We start from the raw sequence: 25,582 nt of genomic DNA on the forward strand, positions 1-25,582 counted from the left end.
AATTAAGAAACCAGTGTCTTTAATTTACAAAGCAATGTACGGTAAAAAGAAAATCACATTGGTGTGAGTGCAAGTGCTACACACCAACCAGAGCTGGAGGGGTCTGGCGAAGTATCATCGCGGAAAAAAAGGGGGGTATGGCACGTACACAAACACCGTGCTGTACTGAACTTACTTCAAAAGTCATCTAATCCAGAGGCCGATACAAGCCTTGACTGATTCTGTAGTAGACACCTCGCACCCAGTAAGGCTTGCATTTACTGCAGTAAATTCAGCACCACATGGTTTTTGCATACATCCCCATTTTTTTCCATGGGTTTACTTTGCGGGACCCCTCCAGATCTGGCGAGTTTAGCATTTGTCCTTGCACCAGTGTGGTTTTCTTTTTATGTCACATTGCCTTGTAAATTAAAGATCTTTAATTTTTAATTTTTAGGGTAATTTTCCCACTGTCAGTAAGCACACAATATGCAACTACTACAGATTTTATATGGAGGGACATTTTATATGTATGGCCAGATGGCACGAAAAATTGTTATATTGGGCATTTTGAAAAATCCACCTTATTTCTGGTGCACCACTATTCATTGCTTGTAACCACAGTATGTGATCATTCAGTATGTTTACACAAACCATCCAGTGGCAAGATAGGTAACTTTTTAGTGTGTCTGCCATCTCTTAGTTACCACTCCACTAGCAGCATAGTGCTGTGCAGCAAGGTTGTGATAATCATGTTCGCCACCAGCATACATGGATGACACGAGAATTTTAACTACATTCTTTTTTTATCATCTGTGTTTTTTATCAACTGAATTTTATCGAGACATGTATACGTGGGGGTTACCTTTTATGCTTTGACTTCATGTAATGTAACATGGCAGTTTTGTAGCAATTTCCATAAGGTACGTGGAATTTTTTATTTTTATATAATCTGTCATATGAATTGTAGTCTCCCTCCACCCCTCTTATTATCTTTATGTTTTCCCCTTACATCACCTGATGGTAGCACAGGACTGTTGAAACTGGTCATCTTGGGACAATACAACTGATATTGCGGCATAAGAAGTGTGTTCATTTTCAACACTACCGGTCACCTCACAGCACAGCATGTATACATTACACAACAGATTATGTGTTTATTTCTACATTTCTGTGTCACTCTTGTTTTAGTCTGTTCTGCTTCTCCAAGCACTATCCTTTTGTGTCAAACGTAATGGAATGATGTGAATGGATTAAAAAAAAGATAAGAATTCACGAACTTTTTGACTGAGCAAGTGTAGCCGAGTGATCAAGGTGCGACTGACTGCCATGTGGGGAACCGGGTTCGATTCCCAATACTGCCAGGGATTTCAGCAAGGGTGAGAGGACTGGTACGGGGTGCACCTAGCCTTGTGAGGCCATCTGAGGATTAGTAGTAGCTCCAAGGTCAAGAAACTGACAGTCTGGGAGAGCAGTGTACCGACCACATGTGCCTCCATACCACATCCAGCGATGTCACTGGCAGAGGATGAAATGGCAGTCAGTGGGGCCCGAGTGGCACCTTCTAGTGTCAAAACATGGAAGGTTATCTCTTTTTTACCTTTGCCTGAGCAAGAAGATCTATAATAGAGGGTAAGTGACACGAAATGAATGGTTTTCAAATAAACAACAGAATTTTGATTTTTTAAAAAATACTTTTATTAATACAAAATTAAAATTTAAAATCTTTATTTGATTCATGTGGTCATTTACGAAAAACTGTGTCATCCAACTGGTGTCCATTCTCTAAAATACAATTTTCAACACCTTCCAGGAGTTAGTCATAACTTGGTCCAGCAGGCAAACCCGCCTCCTCTTCTTCAATGGCAACTTTCAACTAATTCATATATATTGCTCTGAGAATTTTTTCACATTAAAAATGCAACAAAGTTACTATTTATTTGTGTGTCACAGCCATATCTTGGCCACATTTTCACAATTTATTGACGAACGATTTGTAATACTTTCATAATTTAAAGCTTTCATTGGAGAACACTTTTTGTTAAGTTCTTCATTTTTTATTAAGGATGTCTGGAAATAACACTGGCGACACACGGCCATGTACTTGTCTGCACCTCCAATCACTTCAACCTACAAAATAAACCAGGAAACCTTACCAAAAAAATCAAATTATTTACTACAATGAAGTCTACCATGTTTGAATGTCCAGCTCTTAACTTGGACTAATTTACAAGACATAATTAATTTTATTGGTTAATTTATGCCTGTTTTTGAGCAATAGCCTCAATGGACAGTATTAGGCAGATTTAAAAATGGGCACTCTTAGGCACATTTAAAGCATGAGATGAACAGTATGCAAAGAGTAGGGAAGACATATATTTAATATAGAAGTAGGAATGAGTTTGTAAGGCATGCAATGCAATTGATCTCAACTATCTAGAAGAAATAACCCTTACCTACAGCATAAATTAATTAATTTATTTATTTATTGGTCCTCTGAATCATTCTTGTGCAAGGCATTCACATGTTGATGTACAGAAGGTACATTACAATATCAGTCAAGTCGTAGTACAATGTGATGGTTTATGACAAGATGATACGATAAAACTCATGAACCATAAAGCTAACAATTTTCCATAAGTACATTTAATAACTGTTATAATGTGATTAATATGACACAACATGCACCCCCCCCCCCACACACACACACACACACCCACACACACACACAATAATCAAGAGAGAAGGCTTTCAGATTACTATTAAACAGGAACTTTATGGTGGTTGTTTTCTTACTTTCTCTTTCCCTCTTTTTAATTTATGTTGGCAGGTCGTCGTTTACTTATGTTGATGTGATGGTGAATGTTTTAAGGGCAGATGTACTCATTGTTTCTTTTGTAAACCTTCATCGCCAGTTTTGTAAAGCCCTTGTCACTACTGCTGTGGAGGCTGAGTTGCCACTATTATACAGCTATGCCCCAGGGTCAGGTAACAGGATAGGAGAGTGAAGGTCCTACAACACTCCAACAAATTAGTGACAAAGTCACACAAATGAGTTAAAAAAGATATACCTATTGTTGTGATTCGTTGAATGCTTAAGTCTACAACACTGCATGTAATACACCACAAAAAAGGCCCTCAATGGCTAAGTGCAAATAATCATAGGTAAACTTCACGGTACATAGCAAATGCAATTCAATTCACAACAACTGTCAGTCTACTTCTGAGAGTTCAGTAAACAATGTTCCCTGGCTAAGTCAGCCCTGAACGACGACCTGTAACCAAGTTTGTGAGAGCTACTCTTCTATCTTCCAAGTAGGCTTCTGTCCGTTGTCATCTGGTAATTGGCAGATTGTACTCGGCTGGCAACTGGCCAAGGTGAAGTCGATATCTTCACCCTCAGTGCTGCCCATGGTGCTGGTGGAACTCGCACAAGTGACTAATATCTATGACACTGGCACCAGCTTGCATCTTTGCACCTGAGGTGCTTTTGCCCTGGCTGTGTCTTGTTCAGATGACACAGCAGTTGCTATATGGAGTTTTATTACTGTCTTGTACTACGATTACTGACATTCACATTTTTGCCTAATTTACAAATGCTACTTTTAAAAAACTTACACACTGGAAGAGATATCCAAAGCTGTCTGTCTGCTTTGCATTGTGTGTTACTCTCATAGCTGTTTTCTGAGTGAGGAGAACATCTGAGCTAGTCAGAGAACCTCCCAGGAATACAATGAAATAATGCATTATAGTACTGAACTGAGCACAGTATACAGCACATACAGACTCTTGGCTAGTGCAGTATGTAAAGTGTAGTATACTTTGTTGAGCTTACTAATGATTTTGCTTAGAAGTGTTTGCCATTTTATATTGTTCTATATCTGTATGCCTAAACATCTTGTTTCTAATGTGGGAAATATGTAAAAATCACAACTCCTTGTATCACACTCAGTTTTCCTTGTTCTTAAAGGTGCATTTTTGTGTTGAATATCAGGTTATTTGTCAAATCAATCACCTAGCTCACTTGTACCTTCACTCATTTCCTCTGTAAGTAATTTACTGGCAGTAGCAATGATGTTCAATGGTAAGCCGTTTATGTCTGGAAGGAACAGGACTGATTCAGATACTGGACACTGGATTGCAACTTATGCAATATCACCATAATCAGAGTAGAAAGTTCTGATATACCCTTGATCACTGTGTTTTTATAATGACCATGTTGTTGTTGTTGTTGTTGTTGTGGTCTTCAGTCCTGAGACTGGTTTGATGCAGCTCTCCATGCTACTCTATCCTGTGCAAGCTTCTTCATCTCCCAGTACCTACTGCAACCTACATCCTTCTGAATCTGCTTAGTGTATTTATCTCTTGGTCTCCCTCTACGATTTTTACCCTTGATGCTGCCCTCCAATACTAAATTGGTGATCCCTTGATGCCTCAGGACATGTCCTACCAACCGATCCCTTCTTCTAGTCAAGTTGTGCCACAAGCTTCTCTTCTCCCCAATCCTATTCAATACCTCCTCATTAGTTACGTGATCTACCCACCTAATCTTCAACATTCTTCTGTAGTACCACATTTCGAAAGCTTCTATCCTCTTCTTGTCCAAACTATTTATTGTCCATGTTTCACTTCCATACATGGCTACACTCCATACAAATACTTTCAGAAACGACTTCCTGACACTTAAATCTATACTCGATGTTAACAAATTTCTCTTCTTCAGAAAAGCTTTCCTTGCCATTGCCAGTCTACATTTTATATCCTCTCTACTTCGACCATCATCAGTTTTTTTGCTCCCCAAATAGCAAAACTCCTTTACTACTTTAATTGTCTCATTTCCTAATCTAATTCCCTCAGCATCACACGATTTAATTCGACTACATTCCATTATCTTCGTTTTGCTTTTGTTGATGTTCATCTTATATCTTCCTTTCAAGACACTGTCCATTCTGTTCAACTGCTCTTCCAAGTCCTTTGCTGTCTCTGACAGAATTACAATGTCATCGGCGAACCTCAAAGTTTTTATTTCTCCTCCCTGGATTTTAATACCTACTCCAAATTTTTCTTTTGTTTCCTTTACTGCTTGCTCAATATACAGAATGAAAAACATCGGGGACAGGCTACAACCCTGTCTCACTCCTTTCCCAACCGCTGCTTCCCTTTCATGCCCTGCCATCTGGTTTCTGTACAAATTGTAAATAGCCTTTCGCTCCCTGTATCTGACCCCCGCCACCTTTATAATTTGAAAGAGAGTATTCCAGTCAACATTGTCAAAAGCTTTCTCTAAGTCTACAAATGCTAGAAACGTAGGTTTGCCTTTCCTTAATCTTTCTTCTAAGATAAGTCGTAAGGTCAGTATTGCCTCACGTGTTCCAACATTTCTACGGAATCCAAACTGATCTTCCCCAAGGTCGGCTTCCACCAGTTTTTCCATTTGTCTGTAAAGAATTCGCATTAGTATTTTGCAGCCGTGACTTATTAAACTGATAGTTCGGTAATTTTCAGATCTGTCAACACCCGCTTTCTTTGGGATTGGAATTATTATATTCTTTTTGACGTCTGAGGGTATTTCGCCTGTCTCGTACATCTTGCTCACCAGATGGTAGAGTTTTGTCACGACTGGCTCTCCCAAGGCCGTCGGTAGTTCTAATGGAATGTTGTCTACTCCCGGGGCCTTGTTTCGACTCAGGTCTTTCAGTGCTCTGTCAAATTCTTCACGCAGTATCGTATCTCCCATTTCATCTTCATCTACATCCTCTTCCATTTCCATAATATTGTCCTCAAGTACATCGTCCTTGTACAGACCCTCTATATACTCCTTCCACCTTTCTGCTTTCCCCTCTTTGCTTAGAACTGGGTTTCCATCTGAGCTCTTGATATTCATACAAGTGGCTCTCTTTTCTCCAAGGATCTCTTTAATTTTCCTGTAGGCTGTATCTATCTTACCCCTAGTGAGATAAGCCTCTACATCCTTACATTTGTCCTCTAGCCATCCCTGCTTAGCCATTTTTCACTTCCTTTTGATCTCATTTTTGAGACGTTTGCATTCCTTTTTGCCTACTTCATTTACTGCATTTTTATATTTTCTCCTTTCATCAATTAAATTCAATATTTCTTCTGTTACCCGAGGATTTCTAATAGCCCTCGTCTTTTTACCTACTTGATCCTCTGCTGCCTTCACTACTTCATCCCTCAGAGCTACCCATTCATCTTCTACTTTATTTCTTTCCCCCATTCCTGTCAATTGTTGCCTTATGCTCTCCCTAAAACTCTGTACAGCCTCTGGTTTCGTCAGTTTATCTAGGTCCCATCTCCTTAAATTCCCACCTTTTTGCAATTTCTTCAGTTTTAATCTACAGTTCATAACCAATAGATTGTGGTCAGAGTCCACATCTGCCCCTGGAAATGTCCTACAATTTAAAACCTGGTTCCTAAATCTCTTGTCTTACCATTATATAATCTATCTGATACCTTTTAGTAGTGATAGAATATTGGAAGCAACACAAAAATCTGATGAGAATAGAACAACCGGTCTGGGTCACTAAGAACAGTTCATCGAAAATTTACAGACAAGACAAAACAAGGAGGACATAGACAAGTGTAGATGACATGATCGATATTTAAAGACCAATTAGTAACCCCAAGATAGAAAACTAGAAACATAGTGAAACAGAGTAAGAACATTGAGAGACAACAGTGAAACAAATACACATCTGATATCCATGTATGAGTGGTGACAGGTACTTGTAAACAGCCGTCTCAAGTGCTGGTTGCTGGCATTGTCAACTGTGGTGCCATAGCAAGCAACACTAGTGTTTGATGGCTATTACTACTCTGTCTAGTAGCCCAGTTCCAGAACCATGCCTTCTGGCGTGCTTTCAAACTCATATCATAATTTTATTGCTACTTTGGTTTCTGTTTGTAAGAAAAGAGCTAAACCACTTCAAACAGATTTCTTAAGGCCATAGCACTGCAATTTCTGAAATAAAATTTTGTAGTCTATGGCATCAAATGTTTTTGACAAGTCTGGGAAGGTCCCAACTGCTTTTTGTTTTTTTGTGGAGAGCATGTCACCAACATTTTTGCCACTTTCAATCAGGAGATGTTCCCATCATCAGAGGAATTTTACATAAAATGGGACAGCTATTCCGTTTATGCAGTTCTTCATGATAAAATCAGGATACCATAAGTTCTAGATGATAGTTTATTTTTTACTCTCTTTCATTGGCATTGTGTTCCCAAAAGAATGTAGATGCTATGGGAGACTTTATTACACTCAATGTATTATGTAACAGTTTGCTGATGCTTTATAACAACTTTTTTAGAATACTTGCATATTGATTACTGAATATATCTGCAACTCACCTTGTGGCTTTGTGACTCAGTACTTGTGAATCTCAGTAATCTTCTCATGCTCAGGTAGTAATGAGTTTTTTCATTTCTTATAACATTCCTTTGTTTTGTTTGCAGATTTTGGCACATAATTGTTATTGGCTAGTCACCTGGCTTGTGCTATAACTTTTTTAGTGAATTCTGACATATTGCTTAATTTACCTCTCTTGGCAGGAGGTATCATGGTTATTTTTAAGCACTTCACCAGAAACCTTTTCCTTTTACAGGAAATCTTTTTGTCATTTTTGCTCCGATATGAAACACTGTTGTATGAATGATGAGAATAATGTGTTGCTGATGTAGGAAGTGACTGGGGTTGCCAATGCAGTTTGGCACATACAAAACTGTACATACTTTTAAAAACTGAAATGGCTTCTTACATACCTTTCTGGTTTCTTAGACGAAAATATGATTTTGGTGTGGGACGGCAAGGCCTTTAGTACCCATCTTACGATATGATAAGACAAGTGTGGTTAAAATTGTTTAAAAGTTAGTAAAAAGGTACTAAATGAAAATGAAACAGTTTCTTTAAAGTTCTTTTGTGCAGATTTTTACACACGTGTGCGCATGCACGCACCTGTGACCCCCCCCCCCAACCCCACCCCCTTCACACAAACACACACAGTAAAATGTTTTATGTCAGTTCTTAAGAGATTAACTGAAAATAGTAAGACCCAACTAAGAAGGGGTTGGGAGATTATGGCAGAAGGTTGGGTGAACACTAGATAAAAAAAGGTGCACTGCCACACCGTCCACAGTTGCAAGGCTTTTTGAATCGGCAAGATGACAGCCTATATGGGAATGTTACGTAGAATCACAGACATCCCTGGAGACCACCTTGGCAGATCCATCTGCTAGCTCATTTCCTCAAATTCCTACTTGCCCTAGTACCCAGGAAAATAATAACTGCTACCCCTGATGCTGAAGGCATAGCTATTTGTACTGTATTAATACTATCATTCTCTCTGCTGGGTACATTTGCTGCAATGCTTGTAGGGTACTAAGGGTATAGGAGTAGATGAGAAACTTTCTGCTGTGATGACGACTCATCTGCTCCAGTGCCTTCAGGATATCTCACACAGCTCAGCAGTAACAACTGAACTGATCATGGTGTTGATATCTGAAGACAATGTCCGGGAAGACTACTGAGAGCAAATGTATCCCCTTGTTTCCAGCTAGCTATGTATACTACAGAAAAATAGTGATGCTTACCGAAAATGTTATAAAAAAATAGACTTAAAAATTACATTTGAAGTTTCTTCTCTCAAGAACATAGTCAATTCTAAAATAACTCTGGGATTTAAGCAAAAGTTTCTTGTTCCTCCACCCTTGGAGCAAAAAACATCAATATCTGTCACACCCATGTCCAAGAGAAACTCCTTTGCATGTAACAAAAAGGCCTCATTGCTTGCTGATGGTGTTTAACGTGTTGTTAGAAATGCGTACAAGCAACAGAGTCGTATGTAGTTGTATGTGGATATGAATCCATGTCGTACGCCAGTTGCAACATGAGGAATTCCTGTCTGATGTCAAATGGCAGCACACTGGCATTGACCCAGAGGCTGGGAACAGTGTTAGCCCTGAATTCCCCAAAGGCTATTCTAACTAGTCTAATTCCTTCGTAGTGGACAGTATATCTTATTTTTTCACTTATAATACTTTAGCAAATTCATGTATCAGGGTCAGCCACAGCATGCCAAACTACACCCAAGCAAGATGTGCAGCACCTGTGCGGGCCGAGGCTTGACCTGTCTCAGCTTTGCTCGGTCTTTCTCAGAAGCACTTGGTGCAGCATGACATTTCATTTAACACTACAGTGTGGCATTTTTCAGTTGGCACGACATTCTTTAGTTTGGCAGAATTGCGAATGTTCCCAAGCAGCAGCTATGCACATTCACACAGCCTTTATTCCTGTTATTTTTTTGTCTTTATTTCACAGTAAATTTATATTTTTTTAGTTTGATAAGGCTTAGTGTTTTATTCCCTGATTCCCTTCAATCTACTCCCACAAACGTTCGCAGATGTTTCCTTGAAATGGTGTCTTCTGCCTAGCCATCTTCAGACTGCAACAATGTGCCAGACGTACCTCAAAAAGCTATCCCACCCTCTCCTAAACTACCTCAACAGTGGTATTTCCCTCCCTACCCCTCTGCAGCTCCTCTAACTGCCACACCATCAACCACCACTCCTCTCCTCTCCTACAAACCGAGCTTGGCCAACTTCCTTTAACATCCCACAGCCTTAACCACTGCCTCCCAGACCAATAACACATAATTACAAGAACCAGTCACAACAATACAGTGTTCACAACCTTTCATTTAAACCACTCTCCCCTTGTGCATTATCTGTATTATCCAAGGGTCTCATTTTCAGCCCTAAACTTGCATTTAATCATGCTGTTTTTAGTGAAGGACCTACTTCTCTTTAAATGTAATTTCAGCTGGAAATGTCACTTTGCAACCCAAATCCAACACCTTTCCATCAGCAAACTTGACATTGAACCCTGCCTTGACCATTTCCGACCATGATCCTAACTTGATCCAACACCACTACCTCAAAATTATCCCTTCCAAGAATTCCACACATCCACCGTTGATTCACAACCCTCCCTCAGGTCCCTACAACATGACCCTGACCTGTCCTCTGGAGAACTCCAGGCTCTATGTTCCCTAAAAGCTAATGACTCCATCATTATCCTCGCAGCAGACAAAGACAAAGTATCTACTAATGTGATGCTTGACCAACAGGAGTATGTTAGTGAAGGTCTATGCCAGCTGTATGCAGCTGTCTGACACCTCTGCATACAGCAACTGCCATGCAGGTCCCACCCCTCTGATTCAAACTGACCTGCACTCCCTTCTAAAAACCTCTGGCCATCATCCTAGCATTCTTATAGTTGCTGGCTTCAAAGCACCCACTGAACATATATCTGCCTTAGCTGATCACCATCATCAATCCCTAATACAGATACTTCCCTCCTGTATCAAACATACCAACCATTTCCAACATTGCATGAAATCTGTGCCCATCCCACTCCTATCATACACCTTGCTTGTCACCACTGATGCCATCTCCCTCTATATCAACATCCTCCACATACATGGTCATTCTGCTGTTGAACATTTCCTCAGTCAGCGCCCACCTCATTTCAAACCTATGACACCTTTCCTGACTACCTTTATCAACTTTATACTTACCAACAATTACTTTACCTTTGAGGGGCAGACATACAAAGAGGTCAGGGGTATGGTCATGGGAACCATGATGGCTCCTTTCTATGCTAACCTTTTCTTGGGTCACTTTGAGGGGGCTTTCCTGGGATCCATGACTTCAGCCCCTGGTTTAGTTTACGTTGATGACATCTTTACCATATGCTCATGGTGAGGTCAACCTGTTAAAATTCCTGGAATCTCTTAATACCTTCTTCCAATTAAAATTCACATGGTCCTACTCCAAATCCTATGCCACTTTTCTTTGTGTTGATCTCACCCTCACCAAAGACCAGCAACACACTTCTGTCCACATTAAACCTACTTACAAGCAACAGTACACAGTTTGATTAGAAGACACTTGTGAGAAACAGTGTCGAAAGCCTCCTGGAAATCTAAAAATACAGAGTCAATTTGACAACCCCTGTTGACAGCACTCATTACTTGTGAGAATAGAGAGCTAGCTGTGTTTCACAAGAATGATTTTTCCTGAATCCATGCCGACTATTAGTCATTTTTGTTTAGATAATTCATTATGTTTGAACACAGAATATGTTCCAAAAACCTACTGCAAACTGACGTCAGTGACATGGATATGTAATTCAGTGGATTACTCCTGTTTCCTGTGACTTGTGCAACTTTCCAATCTTTAGGTACAAATCTTTCAATAAGCGAACAGTTGTATGTCATTGTTAGACATGGAGCTACTGTATCAACATACTCTGAAAGGAACCTGACTGATAAACAATCTGGACCAGAAGTCTTGCCTTTATTAAGTGATTTAAGCTGCTTCACTACACAGAGGATACTACTTCTAAGTTACTCATGTTGGCAGTTGTTCTACATTCAAATTCTGGAATATTTACTTCATCCTCTTTGGTGAACAAGTTTCAGAAAACTTGTGTTTAGTACCTCTGCTTTAGTGGCACTGTCATCAGTGACATAACCATTGTTATTGCACAGTGATGGTGTTGATTGCATCCCGCCGCTGGTTTACTTTATATATGACCAAAATCTCTTTGGGTTTTCTACCAGGTTTTGAGACAGAGTGAAGAAACAATAGGTTTTCATCACCCTAACAACCTCTGCAATATCCTTGTCAGACCCTATGCTCATTCTGCACCCATCTCCCTATCCTATGGCTCCTACCCCATGACTGTCCCCACTGCAAGACTTGCCCTACGCATCCTACCACCACCAATACCAGCCCTATAACTGGCGAAACATATAGTATCAAAAGGAAAGCCACCTGTGAAATGACACGTCATATACCAGCTGTTTGGCCTTTTACATCAGCATGACTACAACTCAGTTACAAGTTAGGATGAATGGGCTTAAGCAGTGGGTGTATACCAGCTACAAACAGTATCCTGTTGCAGAGCATGCACTACAACATGACAGTTGTGAAATAAGTGCTTGTTTTGCCATACATGCCATCTGGATACTTCCCCAGGTGGGAACGAATGCTATAACATGTCCTCAGTTCTCCCCCCCCCCCCCCCCCACTGGCCTTAATTTAAATTAATTCCTCCCATTTCTCTCATCTCAGAATTTCTTCACAGTAATTACTCCTTCCTTCACCTTAGATTTCTACATCTTTCATTTTCTGGTCTGTCTATTTTTCCCTGCACTCCCTCCCAACTCCGTTACATGCAATGCACTTAGCTTCTCACTCTTATTAACTCATGCATGATGTTTTAGCAGTAATCTATGTCTTGCATATTACCTTGTCTTCCACCTATAAGCTCTCAAGTTTTCAAATCTCGTCTGGTGCACTCCCCAACAATCAGTCTTCCCTTCTCATCCCGGCTGGTATGTCTCCACTCATCCAGAGTTCTGGGTGACTTTTCCGACTGTACCCCTTTTCCTAAACCACTCCAGTCCTTTCCCTTCATCCATCTTCCTTCGCCTTCAACTCTTCAGCTGGGAGAAGGAGCCATTGGCTCCGAAAGCTTGCATAAGTTAAACCTTGTGTGTGTGTGTGTGTGTGTGTGTGTGTGTGTGTGTGTGTGTGATGTTCTGCCATTGCTTGGTGTGTATATTTTTTTATCTATCCAATAACATTATAAATTTGCTTACCTGATTGAGAATACTATAACTGAGCTCGGAGGAAGTATCCAAATGGCTCGTATGGTGAAACTAGTACTAAGTCACAAATGTACTGTATCACAATTTTCCCAGATATGTCACACCATGTGCTGCCAAAAAGTCTGTATTCAAAACCAGAGCTATAGGACTAAAACAAATAGTTGTGCTTTTCCACTATTAAGTTCTCGTTCCATATAATGCATAATGCTCATACCACTGTTGAAAGGTCTGTGTTAAATAGTAACGAAAGCCGGCCGGGGTGGCTGTGCGGTTCTAGGCGCTACAGTCTGGAGCCGAGCGACTGCTACCGTCGCAGGTTCGAATCCTGCCTCGGGCATGGATGTGTGTGATGTCCTTAGGTTAGTTAGGTTTAATTAGTTCTAAGTTCTAGGCGACTGATGACCTCAGAAGTTAAGTCCCATAGAGCTCAGAGCCATTTGAACCATTTAGTAACAAAAGTCATCAGTAACAATTTTTATGGGTCTGTAAAATATAATTCCACTCTGGCCTATTTAAACATATCATGCACAGGACAGGTGACACTTTCATGAAATTTATTCATGGCTGCTAATCACACCAACCCTATAAAACAGATCCAGCATGCCAGCAGATCATTTTATGTTGAACATAACTCTTCTTAAATAACACACAAGTGCATCATCTCTATTATTTGGGTTGTTTGGGGGAAGAGACCAAACTGCGAGGTCATCAGTCTCGTCAAATTAAGGAAGGACGGGAAAGGAAGTCGACAGTGCCCTTTCAAAGGAACCATCCCGGCATTTGCCTGGAATGATTTAGGGAAATCATGGAAAACCTAAATCAGGATGGCTGGATGCGGGATTGAACTGTCGTCCTCCCGAATGCGAGTCCAGTGTGCTAACCACTGCGCCACCTCGCTCTGTTCTCTATTAGTACAAATATTTGTTTTGTATTGTGTTATTTGTTTGAGGTACTCCCTGGGCGGTGTGCAACAGTTGAAGTTCACTGGCAAATACCTTTACATTACAGCAAGGGTGGCTTAGAGCTTCCAACAAGTCATGGACTGCGTGCCAAGAATTCTCATTAAGAAGCTAGACAAAAATGGAATGTGTAAAAGTTTTTGTAAAATGTCTTCAGCTCAGTCCAATGTGAATTTATGAGCCACTCAACAATGGAATAGAAATAATTAAAAATCTGCAACCACCGAAAATCATTCTGAAGGCGTATAAACAGAATAATAATTATTAACATCAAAAAACGAAAATTCCAAATTAGAATTTCAACAACGTAAGGAAAAGATACATTGCTACTCACTGTTAAAATAACATGTTGAGTTACAGACAAGAGCAACGACAAGGCACTTATACTTTAGCTTTCGCCTCTTTCAGGAAAGGAAACACCAACACATTTTCATTCACTCAAGCAAGCACACCTCAGACACACGACCGCCATCTCTGACAGCTCAGACCGGAATGAAACTGTCATGTAGAATGGAAGCAGCAATCTGGAAGGGTGGGGAAGGAGATAGCAAGATACGGGTGGGAGGGGGGAGGAGAGAGGAGAGCACTGCCTGGCGGAGCGTGCAGGGGGCTAGACTGTCAACAGGAAGGAGGCTGTGGAACAGGGAGGAGAGGAGGCGGAGGGAAACAGGGAACAAGAAAGGAGAGGAGCAGGGAAGGGGAAAGACGAGTTGGTATGTAGGATGAGGGCAGTAAACAGAGTGTGAAAGATGAGAATAGGACAGAGGGTGGTGGAAACTGTCTGATGGAGGGTTGGGGGCGGGGGGTGGGGGCAGTAGGTTACCATAGGTTGATGCCAGAATAATAACAGGAGTGGAGAATGTGTTGAAAGGGGAACTCCCATCAGCACAGTTAAGAAAAGCTGGTGGTGAAGGGCAGGAGCCAGATAGCTCAGTAGTGAAGCAGCCATTGAAACCAACTATGTTATGTTCAACTGCATGTTGTGCCACAGGGTGATCTACTTTGCTCTTCACCACAGTTTGGCAGTGGCTGTAATTCCTGGTGGATAGCTGGTTGGCAGACATACCAATACAAAAAGTTGTGGAATGACTGAAACAGAGATAGTATTGACATGGTTGCTTTCACAGGTGGCTCTGTCACTGATGGGGTAGGATAACCTTGTGACAGAACTGGAATAGGAATTGCTGAGTGTGTGGATTGGGCAGGTCTTTCATCTGGGTCTTCCGCACAGGGGCTGGGATTGGGAGCAGCACAGGGATTTACTAGGATGTTGTGGAGGTTGGGTGGGTGATAGACCACCACTTTAGGAGGGGTGGGTATGATCCTGGATATGGTTTCCCTCATTTCAGGGCATGAAGATAGGTAATCAAAGCTCTGACAAAGAATGTGGTTCAGTTGTTCCAGTCCAGGGGTCGTGTTGGGTGACGGAGGGGACACTCCCTCATAGCCGGTTCTTGGGGATGGTGGGAGAATTGGCGATGTGAGGGGAAACAGCATGGGAGATCTGTTTGCGGACTAGGTCTGGGCAGGGCCATTGCTAGATATTTTGCTGCCTTAGGCGAGAACTGAAAAATGATGCGCTCACTTTTCTACTAACGTCAATCTTCCAATTCCACCCCCCCTCCACCACCACCACCACCACCACCACCACCACCAATGCAAATGTCCTAATATATTTTTAATCATTAAATTAAGGTGACCAGATGTCATTTTCTGGTCACTGACAGTTTTCATGCTCCGTCCTTAATTTGTTTAAAACTGATTGACAACAACAAATGTCTTCAACTTCATATTTTTTTCCTCTCAATTTCTGAAATCATGAATGTTATTAATAATATCTGTTTCAATGTTCAAAATTATGAATGCTTCTAAGAGTTCTTTCTTAAAAGTGCACAAAGCCAAGTCTCTATATGCTTTCAAGCATAAGATGTTCTTTAGCACGTCACTGATGAAAATGTAACTGCCAGCAAAGTTCAATGTGCAACATACAGAATGCAATATGTACTAATGTGTAAATTATAATGAGACAACAGCTTGCAAGCACAAGGCACACAATTTCTACAGTTAATGTCCTACCGATACACAAGCCATGACACTCTCTTCCTGGTTAGTATTTGTATATACATCAAATTTTAAGAAAACAACAGCTAATTTGTTTGCTAAAAGACAATGTAGTTCTTTTTTCATGCTGCAAGTTTGAGACTCAGGCAGACTTACAGACAGATACCAATTCATTTTTTCCTATGGATCTGATGAAATGCATTTATGTTTTACTCATTTAGGATATTCTGAAAGACAACTACAAAACCTAGCTTGTGAAAATGTGATCGGATTATCCACGGGAAATAATAGTGGAACTAAAAACATCAACAGAACCTCTCAATAACAACTTACGTTTGAGAAATGATCTTCAGAGAGAAAAACAAAAATAGGGGGTGAGGGAGGTACAGTATTAAGTCAAAACATGCATCACAAAACAGGGCACATGCCCCGACCCAGTGCTTGACAAACGTGAATCAAGTTCGTGTTTGTTTCAGTTTCGTACTCAGTAGTAGCTGCTGTAGTTTTACGATTGCCTGTTTGTGAAGCCCTTGGTGAGGTGCCCAGTGTTCTGGGCAAGGGAGTTCTTATCATTGCATATACGCCATCACTGTGTGGCCAGCACGTATGGGAGGGATATTTTGGTGCCGAAGGAATGAAGCAGTGTCGAAATGCAAGTACTGTTGGTAGTTAGTGGGGTTAATGTAGACACAGATATGGATGTAGCTATCGGAGATGAGGCGGCCAACATCCAGGAAGGTGGCATGCTGGTTTGTGGAGGACCAGGTGAAGCGGATGGGAGATAAGTGTTGAGTTTGCGAAAAAATGAAGATAGTGTGTCTTGGCTCTGAGTCCAGATCATGAAGATATCATCAATTACCCTGAACCATACTGGGGGTTTGGCATTTTGGGAGGCTAGGTAGGTCTCCTGTAGGTTGCCCATGAACAGGAAGGCACAGGAGGATGCCATGCGAATGCTCATGGCTGTGTTGCATATTTGTTTGCGTATCTTCCCTTCAGAGGCGAAGTAGTTGTGAGTTACGTGTCTTTTTGTTGTGCCTGTCTGCAACTTAATGTGTTACGTTTATGGTGAGTAGTAATCTATCTTTTCCTTATGTTGTTAGAATTAATATCAATATTTTAACAGGTTTGCCACCTGGGACCCCTCTCACATCAAAAGGAAAATTCTCTTTAGAAGTTTTTAAGTTATAAGGAGACAGTATGGCTGGCTTTAGTAGGCAAATTTTCAAGTATTGCTGATACACACATTTAAAAGTAGGAAAAAATTATACCTACTGGATTTCAGAACTGTCAATCTCATCCTGGAGGAGGAAGAGAGCAATAGGCTGGGGTATGTTAGAAAGGAGTAGCAGACCACTTGTACCCCAAGTTGAGAGGAACCTATCTGAAGACTTGGTTATAACTACTGTAATCTGAAATTACATTTCCATTGTCCTTAATTTAAGAACATAATAATTGAATTTTAATTTTCAAACTTGCCTTTTGGTCACTGCAAGTCCTCTTGGTATATGAAGCCTCTCCATAGCACACCATGCAAACTGCTGTTAGCTTGATGACACTTTCTGCCAGAGGTACTAGACTGAGTACTTCACCAAATGGAAGGCGTTGGTATGTTCCATCAAGAGCAGCCACAATCACTATCTTCCCTTTATTGGCCATATCTTCACTGAATCGCAATATGTCTGGGAACTAGTAAAGTTTTTACATTTCAGTTGGTGTAATAAGAACCATTTAACTCAAGAACAGTACAAAACATCAACAATGAGAAAACAGTACTTACAAATTGCCCTTCATCAATTCCAATAATATCATATCCACATGGATCAACTTCACACAGTCGGACAGCAGCGACAGCAGAACAAGTCTGACGATCATGAGTGAAAATCCCTTCACTGCCAAAACGATCATCCAATTTGTACTTAATAACAAGACATTTGTAATTTGCAATTTGATATCGTTTAAGTCTTCGCATCAGTTCAGTTGTTTTCCCAGAAAACATAGGTCCAAGTATCACCTAATTCATGAAAATAAATACTGTTTTAAAATCTCTCTTTTCAAGGAAAGGTAAAATAAAGTAAGTCAGTAATTAATATGAACATTAAAGGAAACATTACAGGGCGTCAAACTGGTTGTGATGAAATGATTACAGTTTGATGTGATACAACTATCAACAATGAATATAAAATATATTTAAACATAAAATATTTAACACACCTAAACCAAAACAAAGTAAACTACACTGAGATGACAAAGGTCATGGGATAGTGATAAGTACATACAGATGGCGGTAGTATCGCTTACACAAGGTATAGACGGCAGTGCATTGCTGGAGCTGTCATTTGTACTCGGGCAATTCATGTCAAAAGGTTTCCAACATGATTGTGGCCACATTGAGAATTAACAGACTTTGAATACAGAGTGGTAGCTGGAGCTAGATGCACAGGTTGTTCCATTTTGTAAATCATTAGGGAATTCAATATTCCAAGATCCACAGTGTGAAGAGAGTGTCAAGAATACCACATTTCAAGCATTACCTCTTACTGCAAACAACTTAGTGGTTGATGGCTTTCACTTAATGATTGAGAGCAGGAATGTTGCTTAGCGTTGTGCTAACAGACAAGGAACACTGTGTGAAATAACATCAGAAATAATGTGGGACAAACAACAAATGTATCTGTTGTGACAGAAATTGGAATTAATGGGCTACCTCAGCAGATGATCAACGCAAGCACCTTCGCTAACAGCACAACATCGCCTGCAGTCTCTCTCCCGGGTTCGTGACCTTATTGGTTGGACCCTAGACGACTAGAAAACCATGGTCTGGTCAACTGATCATTGTCTAGAAATGGTTATGTTTGGCTAACTGGAAATCATTTGCAGCCAGTCATGAACGTCACACTCCCAAACACAGGTGGAATTTTTATGGATGTAAATGCGCCATGACAGAACATGCTGGCCAATTCAAGCGAATGATATGACCACCCAGATCACCCCACTGAACACTTATGAGATGTAATGGAGATGCCCGTTGGTGCACAGAATCCTGCACTGGTAACACTTTCGAAATTATGGATGGCTATAGAGGCAGCATGGCTAAATATTTCTCCAGGGGGCATCCAACGACTTTTTGAATGCATGTTATGATAAGTTGCTGCACTATGCCAGGCAACAGGTCCAACAAGATATTACGAGGTGTCCAATGACTTTTGTCACCTCAGTGTTAGTTAGTGGAAGACTTTATTTGCCTTTTTGCACACTCTTTTACAACATTCATTCATATCAAAACTCAAAATAGTTAATACAAGCTCCACAGAAAACAATGCATTTAAAACTGTAGCAATAGTAAAAGCGCCCAAAATAAAAAAAATATAATAATCAGTATAAGAATGTGACTGCTTATCATGATAAAACTGCACGATAGCCATCCTGTAGAGTGTGCAAACTAGGTTAGTGTTATAGAATACCATTTATTGTTCATTTTCCTTGTGGTAAAATGAGTGACAGTGAATTCCAGGCACTACACAGAACTGTTATTCAGCATAGGAAGGCAGTAAATGATACCGTCAGACTGTTCCTCTCCATGCAGTAGTGTCTGTGGTGAGCAGTCTTATTCATCTGCCCACCATTAAGTACTTTACAACAACTATGTAAACTTGCATTTTTTTAAAGTTGATGTGCAATAAATGCAGGTCCTACATATTATGCACAAATACACTAGGCAAGTAATTTGTCTATAATGTAATACAGCTTTTTGAATTTACCTTCCAGTGTAAGTTATTTACAACAAAAAAATGTGGAAAATATGGAGTGGACATAGACCTCAAGTTACGCTACAGGTCAATTATTACTACATTCTTTATTATGCAGTCACATTCCCTGGCTTTGCCAACACACAAGCAAATCCTTTTCCAACCTAGGCCTTGGTCTGTGCGCCAACCCAACCAGAATTTAAAGGGAAGTGGCCCTATCACACTCAAGTAAATTTCCATTTCAATTTTTTCCACTGGAGATTAAGATGCACTCACAGATATCCTAAGCTTGACCTGAGTCTCCTTAATTCCACTAAATATGTATGTCTCACTTTGTTCCAGATATAATATCACACTTGTTCTCAAGAAGAAAATTCAGTCATTGTCCAGTCTGCGTTGTTTAATTCTACTAAGTCTTGCTGTTAGCAAGGTTGGTTACTTGACATCCATAAAGACGACTTGCTTTATTGTGGTTCCCCGTAGGTTGGATGTCATAACTGCTTAGAACCCCATGGGCCCCACTAGGTGTTTTATTTTTAGGTTCCACTTAGGGATTTGTGTCAGGTGGTGCAGCCATGATCCACATCACTCTTCCCATGAGCAGAATGTTCTATCATACTGGATTATGGTGCTTCCTGAGCTATGCTCTGCTGTTACTGTAATAAGGTCTTGGCAGTGCATATTATCCTAAACCCGACTATCAGCTGTCTGGAAAACTACAGTTCTCAAGCCTAAACACAGCTATTAACAGGATTTACATATAAGACATTAAAGAACTGGAAAGTTCCAATGTTTGTAGATTCTTTGTGAAGATGTATGAGGTATTTATCCTGCAGCCTCTGTATCTTAGATTGCTTGTTACTTGACAAAAAAGGACCAGTTTCTGCTCCACAATAAATCATTTTAATCGAACTTCAAAAGATAAACAATACCTGCCTTAACAAATCAAATACAAGACATGATGACAGGACAATACTTTAAGCATCTCAATGAATTTGGCACATTGGGTCTTCTCATAACACACAATTCCACAATAACAGTGTATTACGCATTACTCAAACGGATGGGTCCTAATGTCTCAAAGTCTGTTCATATTATTCCTAACTACTGTATCCCCTTACCAGCTCTGTAGTAGCCATGTTCCTTAGGTCTCAGCAGGTTACAATACCTCTGCTGTTTGGGCTAGTCTGATTTTGGATCTACCTTCCTCCACCTTCCCTGAAATCTTGGTTGTGGTGATGGACTGATCTAGATTACACTGGAAGATCTTAATCTGGCTGTGAGGTGGGAAGCCAATGAATGTCAACACCAAATAACGTTTATGGCAAGAAATTGACGTGTAGTGTTCATGCCATATTTAATGCACCTTTCGCCATTAAAACAAATCTGCATGGTAAATTTGGAAAACCTGTATTAGATAATGGCCACATCTCAGAAGAGTATTTTGATGCATGTTATGTACATGAAAACTGCAAGGCAAGTCCACTACATAATTTTTACCACTATTTGTACTGGCACTGTATAGCTCAGCACCAAAGAAACTGGGAAGGGGGGGGGGGGGGGGTCCAGAGCTCTTACTTAGATGGTAGAAACTTTCCAGTATATCTGCAAGCTACTGAGATCTATTTTTAAATAGGTGTTAGTTCATTTTACTTCCACAAATAGCCAGTGGAGAAACTATCTGGCCAGTGGAGAAACTATCTGGCCACAACTCTGTACAGCACAACTTGTGTGTGAATTGATACATCTACGTGGCAGGGTAGGGTGCAAATTCAATTATCAATTATCTCTTCGGTACACACATCCTTACTACAGCACTCAATACTGCACACCACAAAGCATGAGTAGGATTTGTGTGTTTTTGCAATGGCAGCAATAATCACCATCCACCTTTGATGACAAGGCTTACCAAAGGTTTCTGGGATACCGTGTGCCAATTCCAGTAGTATAAATGCAAGTACTCCAAGCTTTACACCGACTAAAAACGGACACAGATAATCACTCACTACTACAAACATATGCTGAGAAAAGAAGATCCTACAAAACACTAACAAGGGAGAAGAGAATGGCCCACAGGGAAGAAGACTAGCTGAAGAAGCCAGGAGAGACCCATTCATTGCAATCCGCCCCAGAAAGCAGGCACAGTCACACTATATAAGCATGGAAGAATGGACGAGACATTTCAAAGACATTCTCAACAAAGACGGTAGAGAAGGAGCACAGGTAGCAAGTCAAGAGCTCACACCGCAAGAGATGGCAGCCAGGTCCCCACTCACTCCGAATGAGGTCCGAAACATCATTGAATCAAAAAAAAAAAAGGAAGAAAACAGCGGGACCGGACAGGCTTTACAACGAATACCTTAAAGACACAGCCCATCTGCTAGCGCCAACTTGGACAAAACTGTATAACAAATGCATTGAAACAGCAAAAATCCCAGGCCAGTGGAGAAAATCAATAGTAAGGGTAATGTACAAAGGGAAGGGCGACCCAAAGGACACACAAACAAATACAGAGGAATAGCCTTGGAAAACAACCCTTTTAAGGTATTCACAAAACTAATCACAGGAAGAATAAGACACACTTTGGAAGACCACCTCCCAGAATCTCAATTCGGGTTCAGGGAAAAAAGATCCACTATCACAGCAGTGGAGCTGCTTTTAAAAAACATATGGGAAACCATCGATAAGAAGCAAAAATATTATGCTGTATTCATAGACTTCACAAAGGCCTTCGACCTCCTCGACCGATCATTAGTAAAAAGGATGCTCGACGAAACCCTGGGAAGAGACAGCGTCTGGACGTGGATTATAAACGCCATAAATGAATGGAATGAGATAAGGATCTCGGACAACCTCGACCTGTCTGAACCAATAAGGCAAACAAACGGAGTACTCCAAGGAGACCCACTAAGCCCGCTCCTGTTCATTCTGGCAGCAAAGGACATTATGGAAATTGCTCATGACGAAGATGTCGAAGCATATGCCTACGCGGACGACATTGTGATAGGCTCAAAAAAACTTAAAGAAACTACACGAGACTATAGAAGACGTGGAAAAATGGTGCAGAAAACACAAGTTTGTAATCAACACCGACAAAACGGAAATGATGGTATTCAGACCAGGCGGGCAAATCCCAAAACCGACAAGAATTGCACTACAAGGAAAGCAAATATCTATCACAAAAGATTACAAATATCTAGGGATAACACTCCAGCCGTCCGCAAAGTGCTTCACTAAACACACAACAGAGAAAGCGACACAGGCCGTCAGAGCGATAAACGAAATAAGTTCCATCAGAACACTAAATCTAGACACAGCTATGGCACTCTTCAAATCAAAAATAATACCGATACTGGCTTATGGGACAGAAATCATATGGATACACCTAAATGAAAAGAACTTAGAAACATTGGAAAGAGTAAAAGCAACCCATATCAAAAGAGCATTAGGGGCAGCAAAAACCACTAGATCAAGATTAGACTACCTTCTTGCCCGAGAATCTTTCCTCATTGGGGATCTAAGGACAATGTTCTTACTTCCCAACACATCAGCATCGGAGAACCTACTAAGATCACTACTCAAGAAAAGAGAGGAAGTACCAACGGAATTCTATGGATCCGGGGCCATGATCAACCGCACTTGGACAGCAGCAAATTTTGAGATGAGACACATACTTACAAGACTCGCAGTACACAGATTCCACCATGAAATTTGTGCAAATACAACATACCACGAGCCGTCAAACCTTTGCAAGTGTACACTATGTGGACAGTCTTGTGAGAGATACCATATAGAAATATGCAACAAGAGGACCAGATCAATTAGAGACTATGCAATAAATGGTTCAAATGATAATCTGTTATACTACCTGCACTGAATGTATCTACTAAGAATTATGCAGACACTCAATACATCCTTGTAATTCACTCTCAAACGATTATAATCTAATGTATAACTATAATGGCTATTTTGCTGCAATATATATATATATATATGCAACCTCTATGAGCAGCAATACTGTACACAGCTTGTATTTACGTATGATAGAATCTGGGAATTTATTACTTTCATTGCACTTCCGTAGTGATTCAGAATTGGGTGGTCCAGCATTAAGACTGGAAGATAATAGTCCCACGTCAAAATATACAGCTTTACTTGCAGCAAAGCTGTTACAATGCTCAAAGATCACAATAGTAACTCCTCGCCATTTGTAGGAACACTGGAAGAAAACATGCTATTTAATTATTTTGCGAAATATTAAAATTTAAAACTGTGTGTGTGTGTGTGTGTGTGTGTGTGTGTGTGTGTGTGAGAGAGAGAGAGAGAGAGAGAGAGAGAGAGAGACAGAGAGGGGGGGGGAGGGCGGGGCACAAACACAAAAACTGTACATCAATCGCCAGTTGTACTGATACGCCTGCCAGGCATTTGCTTTCAGTTTCAAGTGAAAAACTCAGCGAATTTAAGTCATACAACTTGAAGCTTTTGGAACCGTGTCTCTTAAGATAGACGTGAATTACCCCGAGAAGTCTATTAACAAAAGTTTTAGTAACCGGCTTTAAATGATGACTACAATCCCCAATCCCCTACGTATCCGTCATACAGGGATCGTGAGGATGAGTTTAGAATAATTACTGCACGCACAGCGGCATTCGGACAATCAATCTACCTACGCTCCGTATGTGAATGGGACGGGAAGAAACCCCAATAATTATAACAATGGAACGTACGACGTGCCCTCTGCCATACACCTCATGGTGGTTTGCAGAGTATGTTGATGTAGGACCGCTTAAAATTTTCTGGTGCAAGGAGAATAGTATATATCTCGTTAGCCTAGCATCATCTCACTTGAACTATTATGTGACAAATTACAACAGGTATCAGTATAATCGTTCTGCCACAGCTCAATATGTAACTACTTTACATCACACACTCTTGATCTGGTCATCACTCAGAAGTATAAAAGTTTGTGCTAGCAATTCAGCGTCATTATACCGCAGCCAAAACAGTCTACTTTCTACCCTTAACGCTAATAACGAATACGGATATTAAAAGTAAATGACCTGAATATGGCCCTTCATTTCTTCTTTTTAACTCTATGGGCTAGCAAACTATTGACATTCACAGCTACATATATCAAAACGCATACACACGCCACACGCCAAGTGTAAACAGATTTCCCGCTTAAATTCTCCAATTCTACATCTTTGGCTACATTGCATGAAACCTACATACAGAAAGTCTGGCATGTAAGATAAAGTAAATAGGTTCCCCAATCTTAAGTCGAAAACACCTTTCAGTTTTCTCTATAGAGGACGTACTCAAATGATTTATCAAAAACTTCATTCACGATAGCTTCAGATTACAATATGAAAGTGTTTTGTATTGCTATATAGTGACTTCAGAGCTTCGGACAGATTCGATTATACTCTATCATCATGATTATAGTTGTTGTAATTAGTTCTATTTATAGCCTCCAACTGTTCGCAAATAACGTAATTACATGATTATATAAATTTATTTATAATATTTCTGCATGTTCCCACCAACACAAGAGGCGTTCCGTTTTCAAGATGGACAAACCGTCTCGTAACGACTAGATTTAGCACAGACAACGTCTTGTAAGAAGGCCGAGTGCAGTTGTAAGCACTAGAACAGGATTCCGAAGCCGAATGTGTTGTCCCTCTTCACAGCAGATTCTTCTGACGACCTTTCTCTCATTATGCTTGATATGGATGCATTCTTGAGAAGTCTTCTCATCTTCTACATCTATATCTACATCTGCATCCATACTTTACAAACCGCAGTCAATTGCATGGTAGGGGGCACATCCCATGGTACCATGTATCCCGTTCCGTTCACGTCTGAATCGCGGGAAGAATGATTGTTTCAATGCCTCTATGCGTGCTGGAATTAATCTAATTTTATCCTCGCAGTACCTCTGGGAGGGATGCGTATGGGGTTGTTGTATTTTTCTAGAGTCATCATTTAAATCTGGTTCTTGAACCTTTACAAAAAGGGTTTCTCAGGATAGTTTACGTCTCTCTCAAAGAGTTTGACAGTACAGTTTCTTCAGTATTTCCATGACACTCTTCCATGGGTCAAACAAACCTATGACCATTCGTGCTGCCCCTTTTTGCATACGTTC

General features: G+C 40.5%; 1 protein-coding gene across 1 annotated transcript; it reads right to left on the reverse strand.

Annotated features, from left to right (window-relative positions):
- Positions 1-1,664: 1,664 nt before the first annotated feature.
- Positions 1,665-24,641, reverse strand: LOC126194903 (thymidine kinase, cytosolic-like). The gene is made up of 4 exons (XM_049933264.1): positions 24,498-24,641; positions 17,469-17,702; positions 17,168-17,377; positions 1,665-2,109 (listed from the first exon to the last, which is right to left on the reverse strand). Exons 1-4 carry the CDS (start codon positions 24,513-24,515, stop codon positions 1,927-1,929), a joined length of 645 nt encoding a protein of 214 aa, XP_049789221.1. The 5' UTR covers positions 24,516-24,641; the 3' UTR covers positions 1,665-1,926.
- Between the last annotated feature and the right edge of the window lie 941 nt (positions 24,642-25,582).

This window comes from Schistocerca nitens, chromosome 7 (assembly GCF_023898315.1).
Source record: "Schistocerca nitens isolate TAMUIC-IGC-003100 chromosome 7, iqSchNite1.1, whole genome shotgun sequence".
NCBI lineage: Eukaryota > Metazoa > Arthropoda > Insecta > Orthoptera > Acrididae > Schistocerca > Schistocerca nitens.

What these genes read in the sequence shown, in the direction of transcription:
- LOC126194903 (XM_049933264.1), bottom strand. An exon ending in GAATTGATGAAGGGCAATTT is followed by an intron (nt 17,378 to 17,468) that starts GTAAGTACTGTT and finishes AAACTTTACTAG; the next exon opens with TTCCCAGACATATTGCGATT. An exon ending in GGACTTGCAGTGACCAAAAG is followed by an intron (nt 2,110 to 17,167) that starts GCAAGTTTGAAA and finishes TTTATTTTGTAG; the next exon opens with GTTGAAGTGATTGGAGGTGC.